We start from the raw sequence: 21,436 nt of genomic DNA on the forward strand, positions 1-21,436 counted from the left end.
CAGGGCACACAGAGACCGACAATTCACTCTCTCGGTCACACACAAGGACAATTAATCTGCATTGTGTGTTTTTGGAATGCAAGAGGAAACTAGAGTGCTTGCCAGAAACCCATCTAGGCACGGGGAGAACATGCACACTCCGCACGGGGAGGCTGCGGCAGCTGGAATTGAACCCTGGACCTCTGCACTGTGAGGCTGCGTGCTCATTACCTAGCTGCCCTAAGGGTGTAAAATACTTGAAAAACACTGCAACGTAGTGTTTTTGTCCTGTGTTTAGGGGGAGGTAGTCTTAGATTTCGGAGTGCCAATTGCAGTTACCTCAGATAAACTACAGAGGACGTCAAATTTAAACTCTGTAAAACTCGGTCTCATAATTTTGAAGGAGCTATACTCATCATCATCTCATCAGCCGTACCGCTTATCCTCATTAGGGTCGCGGGGGGGCTGGAGCCCATCCCAGCCATCTGCTTTACTTTTATTTATTAATTTGCGGTTCATTGATTTGACAATGAATTACTAAATCAATTACAAACATTCACACACGTTGATTGATTAAAAACACGACCAAGTCTATTTCAATTCAAGTCAATAATCAAACATTCAACAAGATAGAAATTGGAATGATTTTCTGGAGTGTTTGGAAAAAGGGTTAGTTTATTGTGGATAGGCGAAATAGCCAATAAAATAAATAGGTCGAGATTTCCTATGGCCCGTTTCAAGTGTTTGACCCGCATACCAAATCAGCAGTTATTTCTTTTGGGGGTACGAGGGTTACGCAAACGTACCTTGTCTAAGAGATGTTGTTGCTTCGGTCATTCGGGGTCAGGTGGAGAGAGTGAGCCTCATCTCAGGAATGCTTTGGTCGAGAAAGTGAGGCACATGGGGGACTGTCTTGCTTTTGAGGCGTTTTTTGGTCTCATAAGCATTGCCGCTTGCGGTCCTGCTGTTGAAAGAGTCAGGCGGTACTCGTCACCTGCATTTAAAGTCATCTTGTCAGCGACTCCCGGATGCGTGTAGTTTGAACCCGTAACTCGACATCCTCTCAATGCAAACTACATGAAGCTTTCTTTATTAACAACAAAGTTCTCATCCAGACACCTAAAGGGGCCGAAACACTCCATAAAGAAATACTCAGAATTGCAGTTGAACTCTCAGCGATGTTGGCTTAAATCATGTATCATCACAGAAAAATAAATCGCCAATCTTTTCATACCATGCTAACATTTCACCGATTTAAATCTTTATCATAATTACAGGGCAGCACGGCGGGGCAGTGGTTAGCGCGTGTGCGGCACAGTTCTAAGGTCTTGGGGACCTCCTGTGTGGGTCAAATCCAGCTACCAGACTTCCAGTGCGGAGTTTGTATGTTTTCCCCGTGCTTGCGTGGGTTTCTTACGGGCACTCCGGTTTCCTCTCACATTCCAAAGACATGCATTTCAGGTGGATTGGCCGGTCCAAATTGTCCCTAGATGTGAATGAGCGAGCGAGTTGTCTGTCCCTGTGTGCCCTGCGATTGGCTGGCAACCAGTTCAGGGTGTCCCCTGCCCACTGTCCGATGATTGCTGGGATGGGTTCCAGCATCCCCATGACCCTACTGAGGATAAGCGGTGCAGCTAATGAGATGAGATCATAAATACAGAATATCTAAGTATGTCATTTACCTGAAAATAACTAACTTGGTTTTTAGGATGCACACTGGTGTTTGAGGTGTCTTTAAAAAGTTTAAAATTGAATATTCTCAAGTATGTGTTAAAATGCCCAATTGAGTTCAAAGAGCCTTCATGATTTTTTTTCCCACCACGCTTATCTCTTTCTATCTTATTTTTATCCTTGGTGTTCTGGCGACCTAGCACATTAAGCTTGGCAAAAGGAGGCAGGGGGGTGGAGAGTGATTTAAATCGTTTGCTGGTTATTTTACATTTATTCGAGAATGAAAATGGTGGAAGTAAGGAAAGGACTGTTTCAAATACAATCCAAATGCCAACTCAAACCCCCAATAAGATGAATAAAAGAGTTTATCTGAGAGCCTCTAAGAGAGTCACATGTGGATGGGGTACTCGGGCATCTTGACAGAGGCTGTAATGATGATGTCAGACAGAAGATGGCGTCAGCAAGTAGAATATATTTTAAAGTCAGGACACCCCCTTTAAGCTGTCCAACAGGGGTGTAAAGTGATGAGGTGTAGTTTTTGTCCATTTGAGAGCATTGGTACCGCGATAAACCAAGAGAAGTGTGTCTTGGTAGACAAATGATGGGTCCTTGGATGTTCTTTTTTTTTGACATCATGTCTTTTGTGTTGGTTCTCCATTAATCCCTCGGCCTGAGTCTTTTTTTGACCTTCTGTCTTCAGCTAGAACGAGAGAGTGTATTCATGCGTCCCAGTGGCATCACTTGAAATCTCATCTTTGTGAATATTTGTTCGTTCGAAATTCTTTGAAAGGTGGACGTCGACAAGGCAGTTAAAGCCGCACGCGACGCCTTCCGGTTGGGGTCGCCATGGAGACGGATGGATGCCTCGCAACGAGGCCTTCTCATCAGCAGGCTGGCTGACGCAATTGAGAGAGATTCGGCCTATCTTGCGGTGGGTCGTGACCTTCAAACTGCCCGACTGTTAATTCAAACCCCTAGTAGTAAAACACCTGCACATATTTTACACTGACATTGTTTCCATAGGAACTGGAGACACTGGACAATGGAAAGCCCTATCTTGTCTCCTATACAGTGGATCTGCCCAATGTGGTCAAAACTCTCAGGTAACAAAGTCATAATCCTTAGGAGCTCCTAAAGAATAAATTATGGCTGGCACATCTTGACGAGTGCAGAAGTCCCATACCAAAATCGTCAATTGAGTTCTGGTTTGTGTGAGCATAAAATTGATGTTGTGTTGTGTCCTTCTCAGGTACTACGCTGGCTGGGCTGACAAATGGGAGGGAAAGACCATCCCCATTGATGGAGATTATTTCTGCTACACCAGACATGAACCCGTTGGAGTCTGCGGGCAAATTATACCGGTAAGTGGCCATGGACTTTTAAAATGGCAAGAAGCAAAATGGTGTATACAGGTATTTGTGCTGCTCTCCTTGTGTGTGGTACGCAATTTAGAATTAGCTTAACTCCTATTCGAATAAAGCGTTGAGTCAAAATTAGCGTACAAGTTCAACTTGAATCCAAAACACATCAAAACTGAAACCTACAATGAAAATTAAGTGGATCTGGCACCACACCACAGACAATTGACAAAATACACAAAGCAAGTATCAATAAAATACATCAAAAGTATCCATTAACAAAAGGATATCTTTGGAATCTTCCAGATGATGGGTTCAAAGGCCCTACAACGGAAGAACGTGGAGAACAAGCTTCTTTTTACTTCATTTTCAGATTGTTTTTCTTTGTATTTCTGTTCCCTTGAAAATGGTTAACTTTGTTTCATAAAGAAACAAGCAAACACTAAAAAACTTTCATGTCAATTTTGTTTGTAAATGAGGCAATGTTCAAAATGTAGTATATAAAAAATGTAACATAGCTTTTTTTTTTAAAAAAAAAAACTGTCTTGGCGCCCTCTGCCGGACCAAAGGGGTGTGCACTCTCATTTGCATTGGTGGCTCATAAATCACGCGATACAACAAATCGACGATCTAATTAGTTGCCGACGCTTGTCATCATCGATTTGAATCGATGTTGTCGATTTGTTGTTGCAGCACTAGCTTGAAGCACTTTAAAATCATGTTTCACCGTTCTTGACTTTCAACATCATTCTTTTTGATTTTACTATGCTCTACTTTTCCCTCCATACATTTGATTACTGAGCGTCACATAAAGTCACCTTTCCCCCCTGCTTTTTCGTAAAATAGCACCTGTTCCTTGTGCAACTTTAGTCTCCGGATGTTACTATAGTTCCAATCGCCTCGAGATGTACAATATGGGGGAGTATTCCATGTTTCCCCAAATCCGCGAAACCGCCCGTAGACTAAAGATAGCGGCATGTGCAGAAATGTTGCGGTGTGTCACGTGAAAACGAGCACTTTGGAGCTCCACTGTAAAGGCTTTGTGGTCCGAGGCCAGTGTGAATATTTGCTCAATGAGAGCAAAGCGTTGAGGGTGCATGCAAAGTGGTAAAGTTGTGTTTGCTCTCCCCCCCACCCCCTCATCCTACCGGCAGTGGAACTTCCCACTTTTGATGCAGTCGTGGAAACTTGGCCCCGCGCTCGCAACCGGTAACACGGTGGTGATGAAAGTGGCCGAGCAGACGCCGCTCACCGCACTCTACGTGGCCCACCTCATCAAAGAGGTACTTTGTTGCATTGTTCACATGGCAGACGGTGACTTGAAAAAACCTACCTTTTGTTGGTTTGGAGAATGATCAGTTACTTATGATTTGCAATTTATTGATTTATGACATCTGTGTGTGATTTATTGTTTTGTCAGTCTTTTATCCTCTCCTTCACCAAATGTAATATTATCTTTTTCATCGTTGTTTGCAGCTTTTTATTCAGGCACAGCACAAAAATACATCAACCACTAATTGACAAAAGGAAATGGCAAAATACAGTATGTCACAGAAGTGAGTTTACTCCTTACATTTCTGCAGAGATTACATTATAATGTTTATTAGAACATCACTGAAGAAACATTGCTTTGACCTGGAAGTACTTATACCTTACACTTCAGGAACATTCGCTTTACGTTGTACTTACTTCTGTTGCAAAGGGGTTTACTTATTGATAGCTATATTTTGAGGTTTTTTCAGGGTTAAAATAAATTTACACTGCTATAAAAGATTGACAGACTACCTTTCATTATGTCAAAGCGATGTTCCTTCAGTGTTGTTCTACTCACACTTTAATGAAATCTCTGCAGAAATGTAAAGGGTATTCTCACTTTTGTGACATTCTGTATTTGCATGTAATAATACATGTGGCCAAAGGGAACAGGCTGCAGCTTAAGCTTTTAAGTACCCACCCCTTTTCCATTTTTCCTTGAGGAAAGACCTATTAAAAATCAAAACAAGAAAACAGAATCTCACCCTATAAAAGGAAAATTAGAAAACCCCCAAAAATGACATTTCAAACTAACAGTTGCATTACCAGCCTTTTATTTTTAAAAATAAATATCTCTCTTTTTATGGCTTTTATAAAGATAAAAATAAGATAAAACTGTCTTAAAATGTCCATATTCTTTGAACATTTTCTTCCTCGATTTGATTGTTATGGTCACTGTTGTCCACTTTTCTTTCCACTTATCGGTAACTTTGTTGGGACCCATTATTATGGGCAAAAAAGGCAATAAAACAAACTACATCAGAATAGAATGAGATGAGCTCCCTCTCAAACACGATGCCAATTTAGTAAATGGGAAAAACAGCGCAGAAACAGATAAAGGATCGAGGCTGAGATACAGGTGTCAAACAAAGCACCCAAGTCCGACTTGCAGACAAAAGAGCTCGGTGGAGCTAAACCGACAAAGAGACTGAAATGGGTTCCTTTGTGTTCATTTGGTTTTATGGGCATATATTAGGGTTGCCTTGAAAAGTCTTGAAAGACATTGAATTAATTATTCCAAAAATAAGGCCTTAATTGGCATTAAAATGTCTTGAAACCAATTTTCGAAAGGTTTCAAAATTGTCGACACAACACGATCTATATTTGTTTTGACTTAAAACATTTAGTAAAAATGTCATTGTTCACGCATCATGACAAAAAATGCTTTGTGAATGTAGCAGAGGAGTTCTTTGACAGCTTTGACTGAGGATCCACGAAGGACCATAAACATCCCTTTTATTTGTTTTCCATGTTTAAAACAATGGCGAGTGCTAATGTTTTTTCAACTGGACCAAAATGCGATTTAAAAAATATTTTAAATAAACATTTGTATAAAATTGCCTCTATTAGTTTTGTTGTCAACCTGGTCTTGAATTAGATTTTAAAGGGCATTTAAAATGTCTTAAAAATCATTTAACTGTAGGAACCCTGATAAACGCCGGCCACCTGATTTCAGTTTTGTATCTTACAGTTTTAAATTGGGTTTACATGCAATTATAAAGGGTATGTTAAATCTGTGAAGTGTGTACAACAGTTTTAAGAGAATAAACGCTTAAGCTTCGATCTTGAATGTAAATGGTCTGTATTTATGTAGCGCTTTTCATGTCGATGAAAACCTCCCAAAGCGCTTTACAATGTGCTTCACACTTACCCATTCACACACACTCACACATCGATAGCAGTGCTATCAACAAGCAAATTGTGTGTTTTTCAGTAGTTTTGTTGAGTTGTTTTCTTCGTCCAAGATTCCACCCTTAATGTTTATTCAGGTGTTTTTTTTTTTTCTTAATACATATTATTCTAATGCCAGGTGGGTTTCCCAGAAGGCGTGGTGAATATTTTGCCAGGCATGGGACCGACAGCCGGCGCTGCCATCACAAGGCACATGGACGTTGACAAAGTGGCCTTCACCGGATCAACGGAGGTGAGCTCAAGCTGTCTCCGGCTTCTGTTTTGTAATAAATCTGCATTTCTTAGACAATCTAGAGGTAGCTGACATAATTGTCTGCCATCTTACTGCTGCGGATACCCCAAAACTTTCAAAAGGCTGGGCGAAAAACGAGCTTCCGTCATTTTAAGACTTCATAGTTTGTATTCTTCGTTGTACTTTTTAGCACTCCTTTTGGCTGCATGACAGAATACAGTGAGGTCTTGTGGTCAAATGATACACACTGTCCCTTTGGGAGGTCATTTTGTATTATTTAGCACCTTGTGGTAAAAAAAAAACAAATATCTATCCATCTATCTACCCTGGTCATATCTCTCGAGAGGGGTGACCAAAACAAATATGGATTTGAAGACTAAGCTAAAATACTGTAACCCTAATGGACTATCATCTAAACGTCCATTTAAAAAGAATACTTGTAGGCTGAGAAATTTGCATTTCACCGAGAGGTATTTGACATAAGTGACCGCCATTTTGTATAAAAACTTCGAGTGTCTGTGGTTTGTATTCATTTTTTGTGCTTTGTAATACTCGTTTTCAGTTGCGCCACACAATACAGCGACATCTAATGGTCAAAAATTACACACTGTGTCTTAATAATACATTGTACTTCAAAGCGCCTTTCGGGACACCCAAGGTCACTGTACATATAATAACAAACAACAATAAAGCAAAAATAAAATGAGCAAGTAATACATAGCAATTAAAAACATAGTAGATTGAAAAGGGGCAGTATGTGAGGCAGGTAATCAAGAAAAGGCAAGTTTGAAGAGGTGGGTTTCGAGTCCGGATTTGAAGGCGGAGAGGGTGGCAGAATTCCGGAAGTCAGGCGGCAATGAGTTCCAGACCTGGGGGGCAGAGCGGCTTTAAGACATTTGAAATTAGTATAATATTTTCAGTAACAACACAAAAAGGTTTTCGTTACGTGCATGATACTGTAGTTTCCCATTTCACAATTAACTCAATTTCTGCCTTTTAGATCATAATCAGTACATTTTTGTATTTCCTAAACTTGGGTAATGATAATTCTTAATACTGTATATCAACAGCAGCGAGCCATACCCTGCAGCTCAGCCAAGTTGCTAAAATTAGCAGCTAGAGAAGTAAACAGTAGAAAGACAGTTTATGATGCTGGAATCTCAGGACTTGGCAACTACCACATGCAGGGTTCAGCTGTGTGGAATAATACTATATCAAACTGTGTACGATATTTTGGCCTATTTCTTGCCAGTCAATGACTTCACATGAATCATGGTAAACGGGAAATAAGACTAACCATAAATCTAATAATGATATTCAAGGTTTTGATTTTTTGTTCTGTTTATTAATTTTGGGCGGGATTGGCGTAATAACCACTTTACAATAATATTCAAGCAAGACGAGATTAAAATATCACAACTCAAATCACACATTTTAGTTTTGAGCGATAATTGATTGTGTTTTTGTGTTAGGTCGGTCATTTAATCCAGCAAGAATCCGGCAACAGTAACCTGAAGAGGGTCACACTGGAGCTCGGCGGGAAAAGTCCCAACATCATCCTGTCTGACGCCAAAAGTAGGTTTCTCATTGTGCATGCCAAGGTTCCCGCGGATCCTTGAAAAGTCTTAAGAAGCATTCAATTCATTACAGACGCTCCCCTACTTGCAACCATTCGACTTGAGTAAAATGCTAGATACCAACATTTTTCCAGGATGTCGAAATATATCCGGACATTGCTTTAAGTTAGATTTTGTATGGTGTGCAACTTTTTCCAAGTACAGGACAGTACTGTAGTGCTTCTTTCCGGTGTGTGGTGGCGCTGTAAGAGGTCACCCAGCATCCACCCCAAATAGAAATCCGGCTTCCTCTTCCTAGTTCGTGTGTAAACATACAGTACGACGTGTACTGCATCTCGCGCTCTAAGAACTTTGACAATTTTATTGTTTAATATCTCGCGCATCCATTCAATATGGTTGGTGTAAAGAAAAGGCGAGTCGTTTCTTTTGAAATAAAAGCTGTATAAGAAAGCTTGGTGCCATTGAGAAAATGGTTGGAACAGTTTTTTTCGGCCACTTTTTACCACGGAGGAGGACCTCTTGAAACACATATTTCAAAAGTAAGTTAAACTCAACTTAAGTTATCTTTATAGAGCATATTATTTTATTGTTTATTTTATAGTACAAAACAATACCAGTTACTTATACAAGCCTTAAACATAGCTTATATAGCACTGAAGCAACTTACAAACAAATAAACTTACGATCGTCCGGATCGGTTTGTAAGTAGGGCAGCCAGCGCCAGTATTCTAAAAAATAAGCCCTTAATTGGCATTAAAATGTCTTAAATCTAATTTTCAAACATCTTAAAAATGTGAACACGTAAGATTTGTATTTGCATGAAGATTTTGTAAAAAAGTCATTTTTTCACGATTCATGAAAAAAATGCTCATAAATTAAGAAATTAGTAGTTACTTGCTAGTTTTGACTGAGGATCCCTGATGTACTATAAACAATCCTTTTTATTCATTGTTTTTCACGACTAAAACTTTGAAGGGATAGAAAGTTTTCGACTGGACAAAAATGTGTTTTAAAAAACAAATCAAAACAAACATTTGTTTAAAATTGCCTTTAATTCATGTAGGGATCTTTGTTTTTTTTGTTTTTTTTCAATTGTGGGTTTTTTGTTGTCGACTTGGTCTTAAATTTGATTTAAAAAGACATTAAAGAAGTCTTAAAAATCCTTGAGTTTAACTTGCTCTTAGCTATAGGAACCCTGGCATGCTTTGGATCGCATACTAGTGATTTGCCCAAAAAAGATAACCTGACAAGAAGGCAGCCAAAATGGGCAGAATTTGCAACATGACTTTCTGTAGTAAGACTTTTCTGGAAGGTTTTTGTACAAGGCTTTTTTCTCCACCTTTTTGGAGCCAAGGCACACATTTTCCCCCCTGGAAATATCTGGAGGTACATCGTCCATCGAAAAAGTTTAAAAATGAGTTACAAGGACCAGTTCTTTTTTTTTTTTAAAGCTCAAGTTATCGTGTTGCTTAATAGACAGTATAAAGGTTGTCTTAATATTTTTTTATTTGTGTATATAAATTGCTGTAAGGTAGGATGTTACTAAATTGTAATCTGTTTTTCACATTTGAATGTACTTTTAGATATTTGAGAAAAATAACAAAAATGAAACTGTCAGTGGAACATTTTTTTTTACAATTGAACTTTTTCTGTTTCAAAAAAGATAAATAATAAGTATACTTGAAATATCCTTTGTATCTGTTTACCTGAAAAATAAGCAGCATATGATATATGAATCACATTTGACCAAAACGAATCATGACGACAAATGCCATTACATCTGCTCTCCACTAGTCACTGAGTGTTGTTCATCTTTCTCCTTCCCCTAACACTTCTTTGGAAACTGGAAACGGACTTTTAGCTTATACCACAATGTAACTAAAATCCTATTTCAATATGATGTAACATAAGCGCCTTCTTTCTGTTTTTTTTTTCAATTAAAATAAGACGTATACTTTAAAAATTTCTTCTATATTTCCCTAGTGATTGGCAGTATATTAAACACATTTGACCGGCTAAATATAATGACACTTGAGACAAATACCAATACTTCCCCTTCCCCTAACCACTAAGTCTTGTTTATATTTCTGCTTCCATTAACACTTCTTTGAGTGTTGGGAGTGTACTTTGTGCTTTCCACATCATCACTTGAGAGCCTCACTTTTTTATAATAATTGTAATACAGGGTAATTAATTAAAGTCAGCTACATTGTGTAAAATATTTATCTTGATGTATTTTTAGTGCAATGAGGGTTTTATATTGTCATTATACAATAGTACATTAAAATTAAAGGGCTTCTCCCTGCAGTGGAAGAAAGCGATTTAGGGAGCGGCTGGCTAAATAAATGCGTACTAACATCAAGGATCTTTGCGTTGATCCAGGTCTCTGTGATGACTAAAATACAAGAGTCACAAATATAGCATGTTCTCACTAGTTGTAGCTCCAAGTTACCAGTTTTATGGGTTAATAGATCTGGCATTTGTGAGATACAGGTTCGGCAAGGGTGGCTTGTGAAAGTTGTTACGTAGCCGTAGCAGTATCAGGGGACCCACGGCCCCACTATTTCTTTCTGGCGTGTTGCCGCCTCAGACCCGATAACGATCCACAGCGAACCGGGTGGTGATCAGGATTTTCTGTCACTCTTCTGACTTTCTTCAGAGTCCGATTTATTTGATGAATTTCTTTTTAATGTAGCAAACCACTAAAATACTAGCTGTGGCCATGTGCTGCAGTTTGTTTTGGGTGGACTCATGGACTTGTGCCCTGCTCTTTGACAGCATACACAGTCACGCATGCATTTTTTGTTTACATTTGCATTCTTTTCATGGTAATGATCTTTTTTCCCCCCCTTTCTTTTGTTCAGTGGAGGATGCGGTAGAGCAGGCGCATTTTGCGCTGTTTTTCAACCAAGGCCAGTGTTGCTGCGCCGGCTCGCGGACGTACGTGCAAGCCGACATCTACGACGAGTTTGTAGAGCGGAGTGCGGAAAGAGCCAAGAAGCGAATTGTGGGCAACCCTTTTGACTTCAAGACCGAGCAGGGACCCCAGGTAATGCACCTTTCACGCTACCGTCAGATACGCCAAAAAGCAATGTGGTTAAAAAGAAAAAAACTGCCCCGACACATCAATTTTTGTGTGTTACGACCCCCCTCGGATGAAGAAATCCTCTCGCGCCCCCATCCAGGTTCATTATTTCTATTATGGGGTCACTTGAGGGTCTGCACCACTTTGCATCTACACTTCATACTCGTGCCCCCTGCATAGAACAAAAAAAAAAAGTTAATTTTTTTTTCTTTCACATACAAAAATTGTTATACGGTGTTATATTTGATGATCAAAAAATTCTGTGAAACCTCATATGTTGACAGGTATTTTACTGTAATGCGCAACCTACAGTACCAGGGATTGGAACTCTCCCAAACGTCTTTTTAGATTTTTTGGGCTGCTTTAACCAATATAGTACCAATAATAAAGTAACATTATGCATGAAATGAATGAATAACATAATGAATTATGTATTACAGTATGCTGGCCTTTTGTTTTTTAATTTTACTGTGAACCTAACTAATTCAAACCTTTTATACTGCGCAACTTTAAAGTCAAGGAACACAGAATCCACGAAAAACTACACAATAAAAAAAAATCAGTGCTTTAAAAGAAAATTGAAATGCAAGAATTTTTAACTATTATTACGATTCAACTTCTAACTAATGTTGACAGAATACCTAAAAACCCCTTAAAATATAAATTTAAATGTGCATAAGTAAACCAAGAGTACACTTTTTGAGGGACTGATTCAGATTCTTCTGTCAGTGATAGACGATGTCCAATAATTTGGAGCCATTGATATACTTAAAATGAGTCCCTATAAGGATAATTGTCCTACTTTGACTCCTTTTTTAAAATGTCCTTTTTGTCCTCCATCCAATCTCTCTTGAACGTTCCTGTGCTCAATGCTGCGGCAATACCTCCCAAGCCCTCTTCCTTCTGCTCAGGAAACAAAAACACTCATATTAACCCATTAACCAAAAGTGGGTGAGAGGACCAAAAAAGTTTGAGACCCTGGCAGGGAACAATTTAACCGTAGCGGCCCGCCAGTTTTTATATTGTATGGGAAACACTGCAATCAGATGGCCACTGCTCCCTAGCCTAGTGGAGGTGCTATTGCACTTGAGTCTTCGGAAAGTTGAAAAAAGAAAGTTCCCCGAGATCGAACGCGCCCACACCCCTCTTGATGCAAAGATAAAAGTGGGCAATTTCCTGAGGCACCCTAGACCGGGTCAAACGGCACGCTGGTTGAGAAACACTGACTTACAGCTACAGACGCTCCCCTACTTACGAACATATGACCTACGAAAAACGGTAGATACAAACATTTTTTTTCCGGATGTTCGAAAAATATCCGGACATTGCTGTAAGTTAGATTTTGTATTGTGTGCACCTTTTTCCGAGTACAGGACATTACTGTAGTGCTTCTTTCCGCGGGTTTGGCGCTGTGAGATGTCACCCAGCATCCACCCGAAGAAGAAATCCGGTTTCCTCTTCCTAGTCCCTGTGTAAACATACTATACTGCAGGGGTGGCGAACACGCGGCTCTAGAGCCGCATGCAACTCTTGGCCAATAAGATTAAATTAAAACCCACTTGAATCCATCAGTTAATAATAAATAATATTTTGAAATTAATTTGGCAGTTTTGTTGTTTTTATGCTGCTCCGGACACTTAACTGACTGCCAATCATCTGCGTAGGTTACGTCTAATGCGGGTCAGGGCGTGGTGTGGCTCTTTGACTCTCACGATTAAAAATTTCGTCTCTTTGTGTCAAACTTGTTCGCCGCCCCTGCTATACTGTTCCTCTTCCTAGTTCGTGTGTAAACATACAGTACGACGTGTACTGCATCTCGCGCTCTAAGAACTTTGACATTTTTATTGTTTAATATTTCGTGCATCCATTCAATATGGTCGGTGTAAAGAAGAGGCTAGCCGTTTCTTTTGAAATGAAAGTGGAATAAGAAAGTTTGATGCGGTTGAGAAAATTGAGCCCTTTTTTGGTCACTTTTTAAGTAAGTTAAACTGAACTTTATTTATCTTTAGAGAGCATATTTTTTATGATTTTTTTTTTTTTAGTACAAAAGATACAGGTTAGCTTTACAAGCCTTAAACATACTTATATGAACCTTAAACATACAAAATAAATATAGCGTTGAAGCAACTTGCGAACAAATTCAACTTGCTCTCGTTCGTGAGTAGGGCAGCGTCTTTATTATACTTCATGATAATACCCTGAAAAAATTGATTACTTCAAATAAATATGATGTGTTGATTGCCGTTTTCCTTACATGTGAAATGCTTCTACGCCACACTTAAGTTTTTGTGTTTGACAAATTAATGATTCATTTTATATGCCCATTTTATTTTTTATTTTCACATTCATCTTCAAAGCCAGACTTGTTTTTATTTCCTAAAGTACACAAAAACCTCAAGTAGTCTTCTCATACAAGATGTATTCAGAGGTGTGCCAGTTTTGCATTCTTACAGCAGCAGAAGAAAAGACCAAAGCTATTCAAAAGCCAGACATCAAGAAGTTTATATCAAGTTACCATTCTCATTGAATGGCACGGCAAGATCCTTCAAATGTTCCCCTGTCCCGGGTAAAGTTTACGTGGGAACTGCTCTCTGATATCAAGCTATTAAACATTACTTGAGTTATTAGCTCATTGCTTTGTGATTTATACAGGAAGACTGTTTTGTAAATTTGCTACTCAACAGACTAGTCATTAAAAGTGGTGTATATTGTTTACAACGAGATTAGACGTGAAAAATAATATTCAAAGAGACTGTTAGGCTAGTTTTTACAAGGTAGTGCTTGTAATGATTATAACAAAGTAATGATGCAGGCGTTTCCACCTTGTCAGATTTCTGTTAGTGAAATTGCAATCCGTTGCAGATTTAGTCAAATTGTGTTATTACCCTTAATCAAGACGTATTTTTTTTCTCAGCGCTTGTCCTCAGAGGAAGGAGCACAGAGATCACTTTGAGACTGGCATGCTTTACATTTCATGCACCTAGGTGTTTAACTTAGACTGAGGCATTCTGTGCGTTTTTTACAGTGCGGTTCTCAGGTGTCCTTGCACTTTAGGATGTGCCTTTGTCAATATTTCATGTTAAAGCTTTTCATACCTCTTGTTTGATCAAACTGGGTAAGAGTGAATTGAATTATTTGTCATCACGTCATGCAAACACATGCAACAAGATGAGACATGCCACTCCAGGATAGACAGGTAACAGAAGCTTTTAAGAGAAAAAAGGGATCAAAAGACGAATGTGTTTAAGGAGTGGAGGACAATTATGGCAAGGATTTGTATATGTATTTCACCTGATATTGCGTGAATTTATTATGCATTTCGATAAATAGGCAAAATATTTACATTGTTGTTAGTGGTTAGGACTGGCCTAAGTCATAGTGCAATTATTTTTTTTCAAGGAATAGTGCAAAGTAACAGCAATGAAACAAAAATTAGTTCAATAAATAACGCCTAGCAGCAACAAAATACGTTTAGCTGCAACAACAAAAATTAGCAAGATACATATTTTTAGTTCTGCGCACTTTAGATCAGAAACTGTTTCTGAGCCTCTTAGCCCTGGCTTTAAGTTACTTATAGCGTCTATCAAAGGGCAACAGGTCAAAAAGATGGAAACTGGGGAGAAAAGAGTCTTTTGGAATAAAAATATATATCATTATAATATAATAATAATAATAATAATAATAATAGTTCCAGATATCCATGTTATCGATACCAAGCAAGAACTTGGATTGGATCGAAGCCATTGTCCTTGGATTGAAGCTTTGCTCCTCTACCAATATCTTCCCTTCTCTATGCAAATAGCGCATCCCTCACTATCGCTGGCCAGCGCCCTCTGCTACTCTGAGTCTATGCCTGAGTTGTGACTGACATGCACTCTTTTAATCCCTTCCCCGGGCACTGGCTGTCCTCCTCCATCCTACCTAAAAGAGCAGCCAGATCAATCCACCTGGCCATTACCAGAGGCAAACAGAAATTGCAGTGCGGTGTGGACATTTAAAGTGGTCTGCTGCTGTGGCAACACCACAAATTTACATAAAAGGTCTTACAAGCCAGCAATGTCCTCCAGACTGAACAGAAAGAAGCCAACGATCATCTGGACTGTGTTTAGTCTCCGTATGTTTCCTTTGTCAGCTTCCATGTTCCCAGCATACCAGACCGTGACAGCCGAAAGCCAGAATGCTCACTGTACAGCCACCAGGGCAGAGTAATTTGCTCTTTTTATCTATTGATTGGTATTTTTACTTTGTGTCAAGAAAAAAATAGAAATTGTACGATTTAAAATTCTGAAAATGCAAGACAGCGAAGTTTTCTTACTTTTTTTTTTTTTTTCTTCACAAAATGGAAAAAATTAACATTTTTATCGGTTCAAAGAATCTTACTGATCTTTCAATTCATTCCTATTTTGTTCAAACATCTGAAAATGATATGCTAACTTTTGTGGGGGCAGTTGTGAAAAATAAACAGTAAATGATTGGGCAGATAACATAATTTTAATCATTATTTTTTTTTCATTACTTATTAAATATCAATTTAAAATGGTCAAAAATTACAAATTTGCAAAACAATTTACCAATAGGTGGTTCACTGTTAAGAAGTGTTGTCTGCACAATTTTGAATATTGCTGCTGTCCTGTGAAAAACGTCTCCAGAGGATTTTTTTTCCTGCCATACAACAAAAGACAGTGTGTATTACTTAGTGCCTTCCAGTGGTTGAGAAAACATTCATTAAAAAAGTCAATATTGGCTGAAATAAAAAGCAAAAACACATGAGCTATCATATGAACAAGCATTTATCTTTGGAAATAATTTTAGGTCAAAAAATTGCATTGATTTCATATAATAAGAGACTTGGAAGAAGCAGAATGATCTTGTTTCTACAGATAACTCAAAAAGGCTGGGAAAAGTACAACAAAAAATGTGCCGTTTAAGTCTCTGTAGTTTTGTTGTGTTTTTTAGCACTCGTTTCCAGTTGCACTACATAATACACCAACATCAAGTGGCTAAATAATACATAAAGTCATCTTAACTAACTCTATACTAAAAAAATAAACGGACCAAATTTCCAAATCCATGACGTCTTGCAACAGAATAATGGTGCTCTAGTAAGGTTGACATTTTTCCTCCTTGTGATTTTCAGGTGGACGAGGAACAGTTCAACAAGATTTTGGGTTACATCAAGAGTGGCAAAAAGGAAGGAGCCAAACTGATGTGTGGAGGCGGCCCCGCTGCCGACAAAGGATATTTCATCCAGCCCACTGTCTTTGGAGATGTTGAAGACAACATGACCATCGCCAGGGAAGAGGTAAGGCCAGCACTGCAGGATTTCAAATAATTACCGTATACTATAGATCTCTCCGGAGTCTAAGTCACACTAGCCAAAAATTGTAGTTTAGAGAAGTACTAAATATTATGAAAAGGTACTGAAGTTGTAAAATCACTTTTAAAAACTGTTCTAATTGTTAGAAGTATCAAAAAAGTTTTGAATAGTATGGAATACACAAAACTACTAAAAAATAGCGATAAGTACTAAATATTCTGAAAAATTATGGACAATTAAAATGTAAAAAGGCATTGTATGACAAAGTTCTGGAAAGTACCAGAAATGTGACAAAATAATAAAAGGGTTCTAGAAGTATGAAAAAATAACTGATGAAAAAAGGACAGAAAATAATGAGAAGGTACTATAAAGTATTGAAAAAGTACAGAGTAGTAAAATAAAAATTGCAAAAGTTTGAAAAAAAAAAACCTAAAGAAAATATACAAAAAGTGCTAAAGAGTATGCAAAGGTACTAAAAAGTACTGAAAACTAATGAAAGGTATGAAAAAGTACTACGTAGTTAACTGTATGAGAAAACACTGAACATTACAATTTAAATTTGATTATGAAAAAGAGCTAAATTACAAACTTTTATGAAAAGTATTAAAGTACTCTAAACAGAACTGTAAAAAGCACTAATTAGTATGAAAAAGTACTGCAAATTATTCAGAAGTCCTGAAAAATAGTAAAATGTGAAAAAGCACCAAATAATAAAATGTCCAAAAGTGTGGAAAAAGTACTGAGACGTATGAAAAGGATTCATTAGTATGTCAAAACTACTAACAGGTATAAAAAAAAGTACCGTAAAGAACAATGAAATGAAAAGCATGGGGGCCCTGGGAAGCGAGGGTGGGAACTTTTGCAACATCTGATGGCCACTTTTGAATCTGAAGGGAATTATTTGGGACACATTCCGCCTTTTCTGCTTCTCTGTGTTCTCTCGCGGGCTGGATCAAATCAATTGACGTGTCTGATCCGCCCTACGGACCGCACCTTTCACACCCCTGGTCTAGTTAGTCTTAAGGAGTGACGATACTCGTTTGTTCCTTTCCGTTTGCAGATATTTGGTCCAGTGATGCAGATCTTGAAGTTCAAGACGATTGAGGAGGTGATATCAAGAGCCAACGATACCAAATACGGTCTGGCGGCCGCCGTCTTCACCAAAGACATCGACAAAGCAAACTACGTCGCAAACGGGGTCCGCGCTGGCACTGTCTGGTAGGCTGCCCGCATTACTTTTTTATACTCTGCCCGGAAAGCAGTTAGTTTACGAAAGGCCAAATATAATCAGTTAGCCAACAAGCTAAGGATGGACTGATAGGGGTATTTAGGGACCATATTCATTTGCTGTAAAAACGTCAAATTTGCCACAAGACAGAATATTTATGAATTCAAACAGAACTTTCGGAGCTCTCTGAAACACTTAACAGTAAATAAATTAGAATTTCAACACAACTAACGTAACTCATCTTTCACTTCAACCTAAAACTAACAGTGCTGGAGATAAAACAAGGCTTAGAAGCAACTCTTATAAAAAGACACAAAACTCCCTGACTTTTTTCCCCAACAGTTAAAAAGTTAGTACAACCAACATGACTTGCATCAATATTTCAACGGAACTCACAAATTGAATAGTGAGGGCACTCCTGCTTTAGAGCTGAATTGACAAACTAATGTTATGGTTTAGCGTGTTTTATGCTCTCTGTCAACCATAAACACACACTCCGATTGACAAACTAATGTTATGATAAGAGCTAATAAATCAGTCTTTACCTGGACATGCTTCCCTAGAAAGCACAAGTGCATTTCTACCTACCACAGCACAGTTTTTTTTTCAAATCTCTATCAGTGGTCTTGAGACTCAGGAGTTAGCAGAGTTCCTGCTCTTTACTCTAATTATTCTTCCTGCTTCAGTTGTTCTGCCTCCTGGGCACTTAACCAATCAGAAGGCGCAGGGTGGGTAGTGTTCGAGGAGAGGTAGAGTGAGGCTCGGCTGCATTTGAGCCGAATTAACCTGGTTTTAAATATTTAACCCCCCTGGCAAAAAATAAAGATGCTGATACGGAGATCCATCATATTCCTAAATATTGAGGCCAATAATCTGTCGACATTTTCGAGAAGCTTCTAAGGACTCTGATTCATACTAAGTATCATAAAGTAATCTATTTTGTTAGACTAAACAAAGTAAGCAAATACATTTTGAAACATGTCCATCCAAGGTATTCGATTTCTCACGTAATATCCTTTTTCCCCCTACAGGATAAACTGTTATGACGTGTTTGGGGCCCAAGCCCCGTTTGGAGGATACAAGGCTTCAGGGTCGGGCAGGGAGATGGGCGAATACGGCCTAGAAAACTACACAGAAGTCAAAACGGTAAGTCTTTCTCAAACCAGATGTTTTAAAAGATTGTTGCTGTAATTTCTGGACTATTGAGCGTATCGGATTAAGAAGCGCATGCGCACATTTTAAAAATGGATTTCAATTTTCTCTTTGTACGAACCGCACCAAATTTAAAGCTGCAAGCTCAAGCAGCCATGACTTATTCTTGTCCATTTCTTACATTGAAAAAAAAATCAACATGTGCTGCAGATTGTGTCCGCAGCACTCAATATCAATTTGGCATTAACATATGTACACACATACACAAAGTGCAACAAAAATCAATAATGCTTAGTATCTAAATTTAAATGGTGTCGGCTGATCTAGTGTCAGCAGGTGAGTAATTATCAGGTATATTTTTTCCGTTGAGCGAAAACTGATGTCATATTAGGAAAAATGTACACAATGGTCACCTGCTGACACACTCAAATATTCAATTAACCAACACTATGTTTTAGAAAGACAAAGCATTTATATATGATTTATCGCACACCAGTATAGACGCTCCCCTACTTACAACCTTTCGACTAACGCAAAACGGTAGATACCAACATTTTTTGGGGGACGTTGAAAAATATCCGGATATTACTGTAAGTTCGATTTTGTGTGTACATTACTGTAGTGCTTCTTTCCGCCGCTACTGGCGCTGTGAGGTCACCTAGCATCCACCCCGAAGAAATATGTTTCCTCTTCCTAGTTTATGTGTAAACATTCTATACTGTAAGAATTTTGACATTTGTATTGTTCAATATCTTGTGTATCTATTCAATATGGTTGGTGTTAAGTGCAAAGAAGAGGCGAGCCACTTCTTTTGAAATGAAAGTGAAATATGAAAGCTTGACGCGGTTGGGAAAATGGACCTTTTGGACATCTTCCAAAAGTAAATTACACTTAAATAAAATGTATCTTTATAGAGCATATTTAATGAAATGGGTTTTTTGGGTACAAACTACAGGTTACTTACACAATCCTTAAACATACTTATTTAAACATAGATTATTTAGCAGTGAAGCAATTTACAAATGATCGTTCGCAAGTAGGGCAGCCCCTGTATGATAGTGTCTGCTCTGGAGAGTGCCTTCAGTGACAGGCTGCTTCACCCCAAGTGTGTGAAGGAGCGCTTCTGCAGGTCCTTCTTGCAGCCGTCAGACTAAATAATGAGCAGTGCTTCCGATCGACTGCACACCCTCCATGACTTTGCATATTTGCACATTACTGGCCACTTAACTATTTTGCTCACCTGCCATTGGAAATATTCTGCTTTTTGTTATATTTCTAAACATTTATTTATACTGTCGATATTCTTATTCAGCATTGTCTTACTGCTGCAACCCAATGGTGGGATGAAAGTCAAGTCCTCTTTATTTGTATAGCCCTTAATGACAGTCTCAAAGGGCTGCACAGAAAAGATTATTGCAAACCACAGATTATCTTATTTTATCTGAATCCAAATTTAGTTCATATAGACCAGACTTGGGCACTCCGGTCCTGGAGGGCTGTATGTTCTGCATGATTTTTGAGGCTTCTCTGATCCAATACAGGTGATTCCAACCACCAATATCGTTAACGAGCACTTGCTAGCTTGCTAACGAGGTTATAATTTGTATCACCCGAGTTAAAGAGCAAACTTCAAAATCTGGCAGGACGTATGGCCCTCCAGGACCGGAGTGCCCAGGTCTGATATAGACTGCTTCGCTAGTGGAGATTGAAGGCTCACACAATCTATTACTTTTCTTAGACATTTCCCTGCTGATTCTGTCAAGACAGTGATCTTACTGAAGGGGGTCAGTGGGAACTGTGTTCATACATTCATTTGCGTCCCTCGTAAAACAATGAAGTCTTTGGCCACCAAAGGGAGTTTGCTGCTCAGCCAAGGTGCAGTGCCACTATGAGCCACTGACACCCTTGCAATCATTTACCTCGTGAAGAAAGCCAGTTTTTAAAATGTAGAAGAAAATGGTTCCATGTTATGTTTAATTTTGCAATTTCCTCTTTTCTGTGTTGACAGGTGACCATAAAAGTACCACAGAAGAATTCATAAACTAGCAGCTGAAGGTTTCCAGGATCAGTCAAGCCAAACTTTTTCATAATAAAAAAAAAGTAGATGGTTCCAGTCTTCTTTTTGTACCTTTAATAATTGTTGAATGCCAGTTATATGCACAATCACATTTTGCTGAATAAAGTTGTAGGATTGTCTTTCATGTAGTGCCTGCCTAGTTTTTTTCTACACTGCTGTTCCACGATGGTGTCCCTCGTAAACTGTCCAGCAGCTATTAGTTTTTAATATAGTGTGTGAAACTTGGTACCAGACACACAATTAGAAATACATCTATTCTAGACTTATATTTGGTGGGGACAAACCTAAACTAAGCAGTTAGTAGGGGTTGAGCAAACATTTGGAGTTAAAGAAAATGGTTATACAGTGTTTAAACACAACCTCGTAGTTTAAATGCCACCTGTATTCAAGCACATATAAAATGGAGCTCACTAAACTTTGTTGCATTTACATCAAATTAACATTTATACTATTTTACACAAATGTTTAACGGACAATTATGGCAAATATCCAAGCATGCATTTCCATTTCCTCCAACCATTAACTCAACTTTAAT

At 38.5% G+C, this 21,436-nt stretch overlaps 1 protein-coding gene across 1 annotated transcript in view; it reads left to right on the forward strand.

The window, feature by feature from the left end:
* The window catches only part of LOC148371723 (aldehyde dehydrogenase, mitochondrial-like), a 29,301-nt gene extending 8,276 nt beyond the window's left edge, over positions 1–21,025 (forward strand). Inside the window, exons 3-13 of the mRNA XM_088326286.1 lie at positions 2,441–2,581; positions 2,674–2,753; positions 2,900–3,011; positions 4,163–4,291; positions 6,352–6,465; positions 7,938–8,040; positions 10,907–11,091; positions 16,265–16,429; positions 17,505–17,662; positions 18,704–18,818; positions 20,833–21,025. Of these exons, the coding sequence (XP_088182412.1) occupies positions 2,441–2,581; positions 2,674–2,753; positions 2,900–3,011; positions 4,163–4,291; positions 6,352–6,465; positions 7,938–8,040; positions 10,907–11,091; positions 16,265–16,429; positions 17,505–17,662; positions 18,704–18,818; positions 20,833–20,865 (1,335 nt within the window). The 3' untranslated portion in view covers positions 20,866–21,025. The remainder of the gene's footprint in view (positions 1–2,440; positions 2,582–2,673; positions 2,754–2,899; positions 3,012–4,162; positions 4,292–6,351; positions 6,466–7,937; positions 8,041–10,906; positions 11,092–16,264; positions 16,430–17,504; positions 17,663–18,703; positions 18,819–20,832) is intronic.
* Positions 21,026–21,436: the final 411 nt, after the last annotated feature.

Source organism: Urocampus carinirostris, chromosome 2 (assembly GCF_059441175.1).
Source record: "Urocampus carinirostris isolate Australia breed hairy pipefish chromosome 2, RoL_Ucar_1.0, whole genome shotgun sequence".
NCBI lineage: Eukaryota > Metazoa > Chordata > Actinopteri > Syngnathiformes > Syngnathidae > Urocampus > Urocampus carinirostris.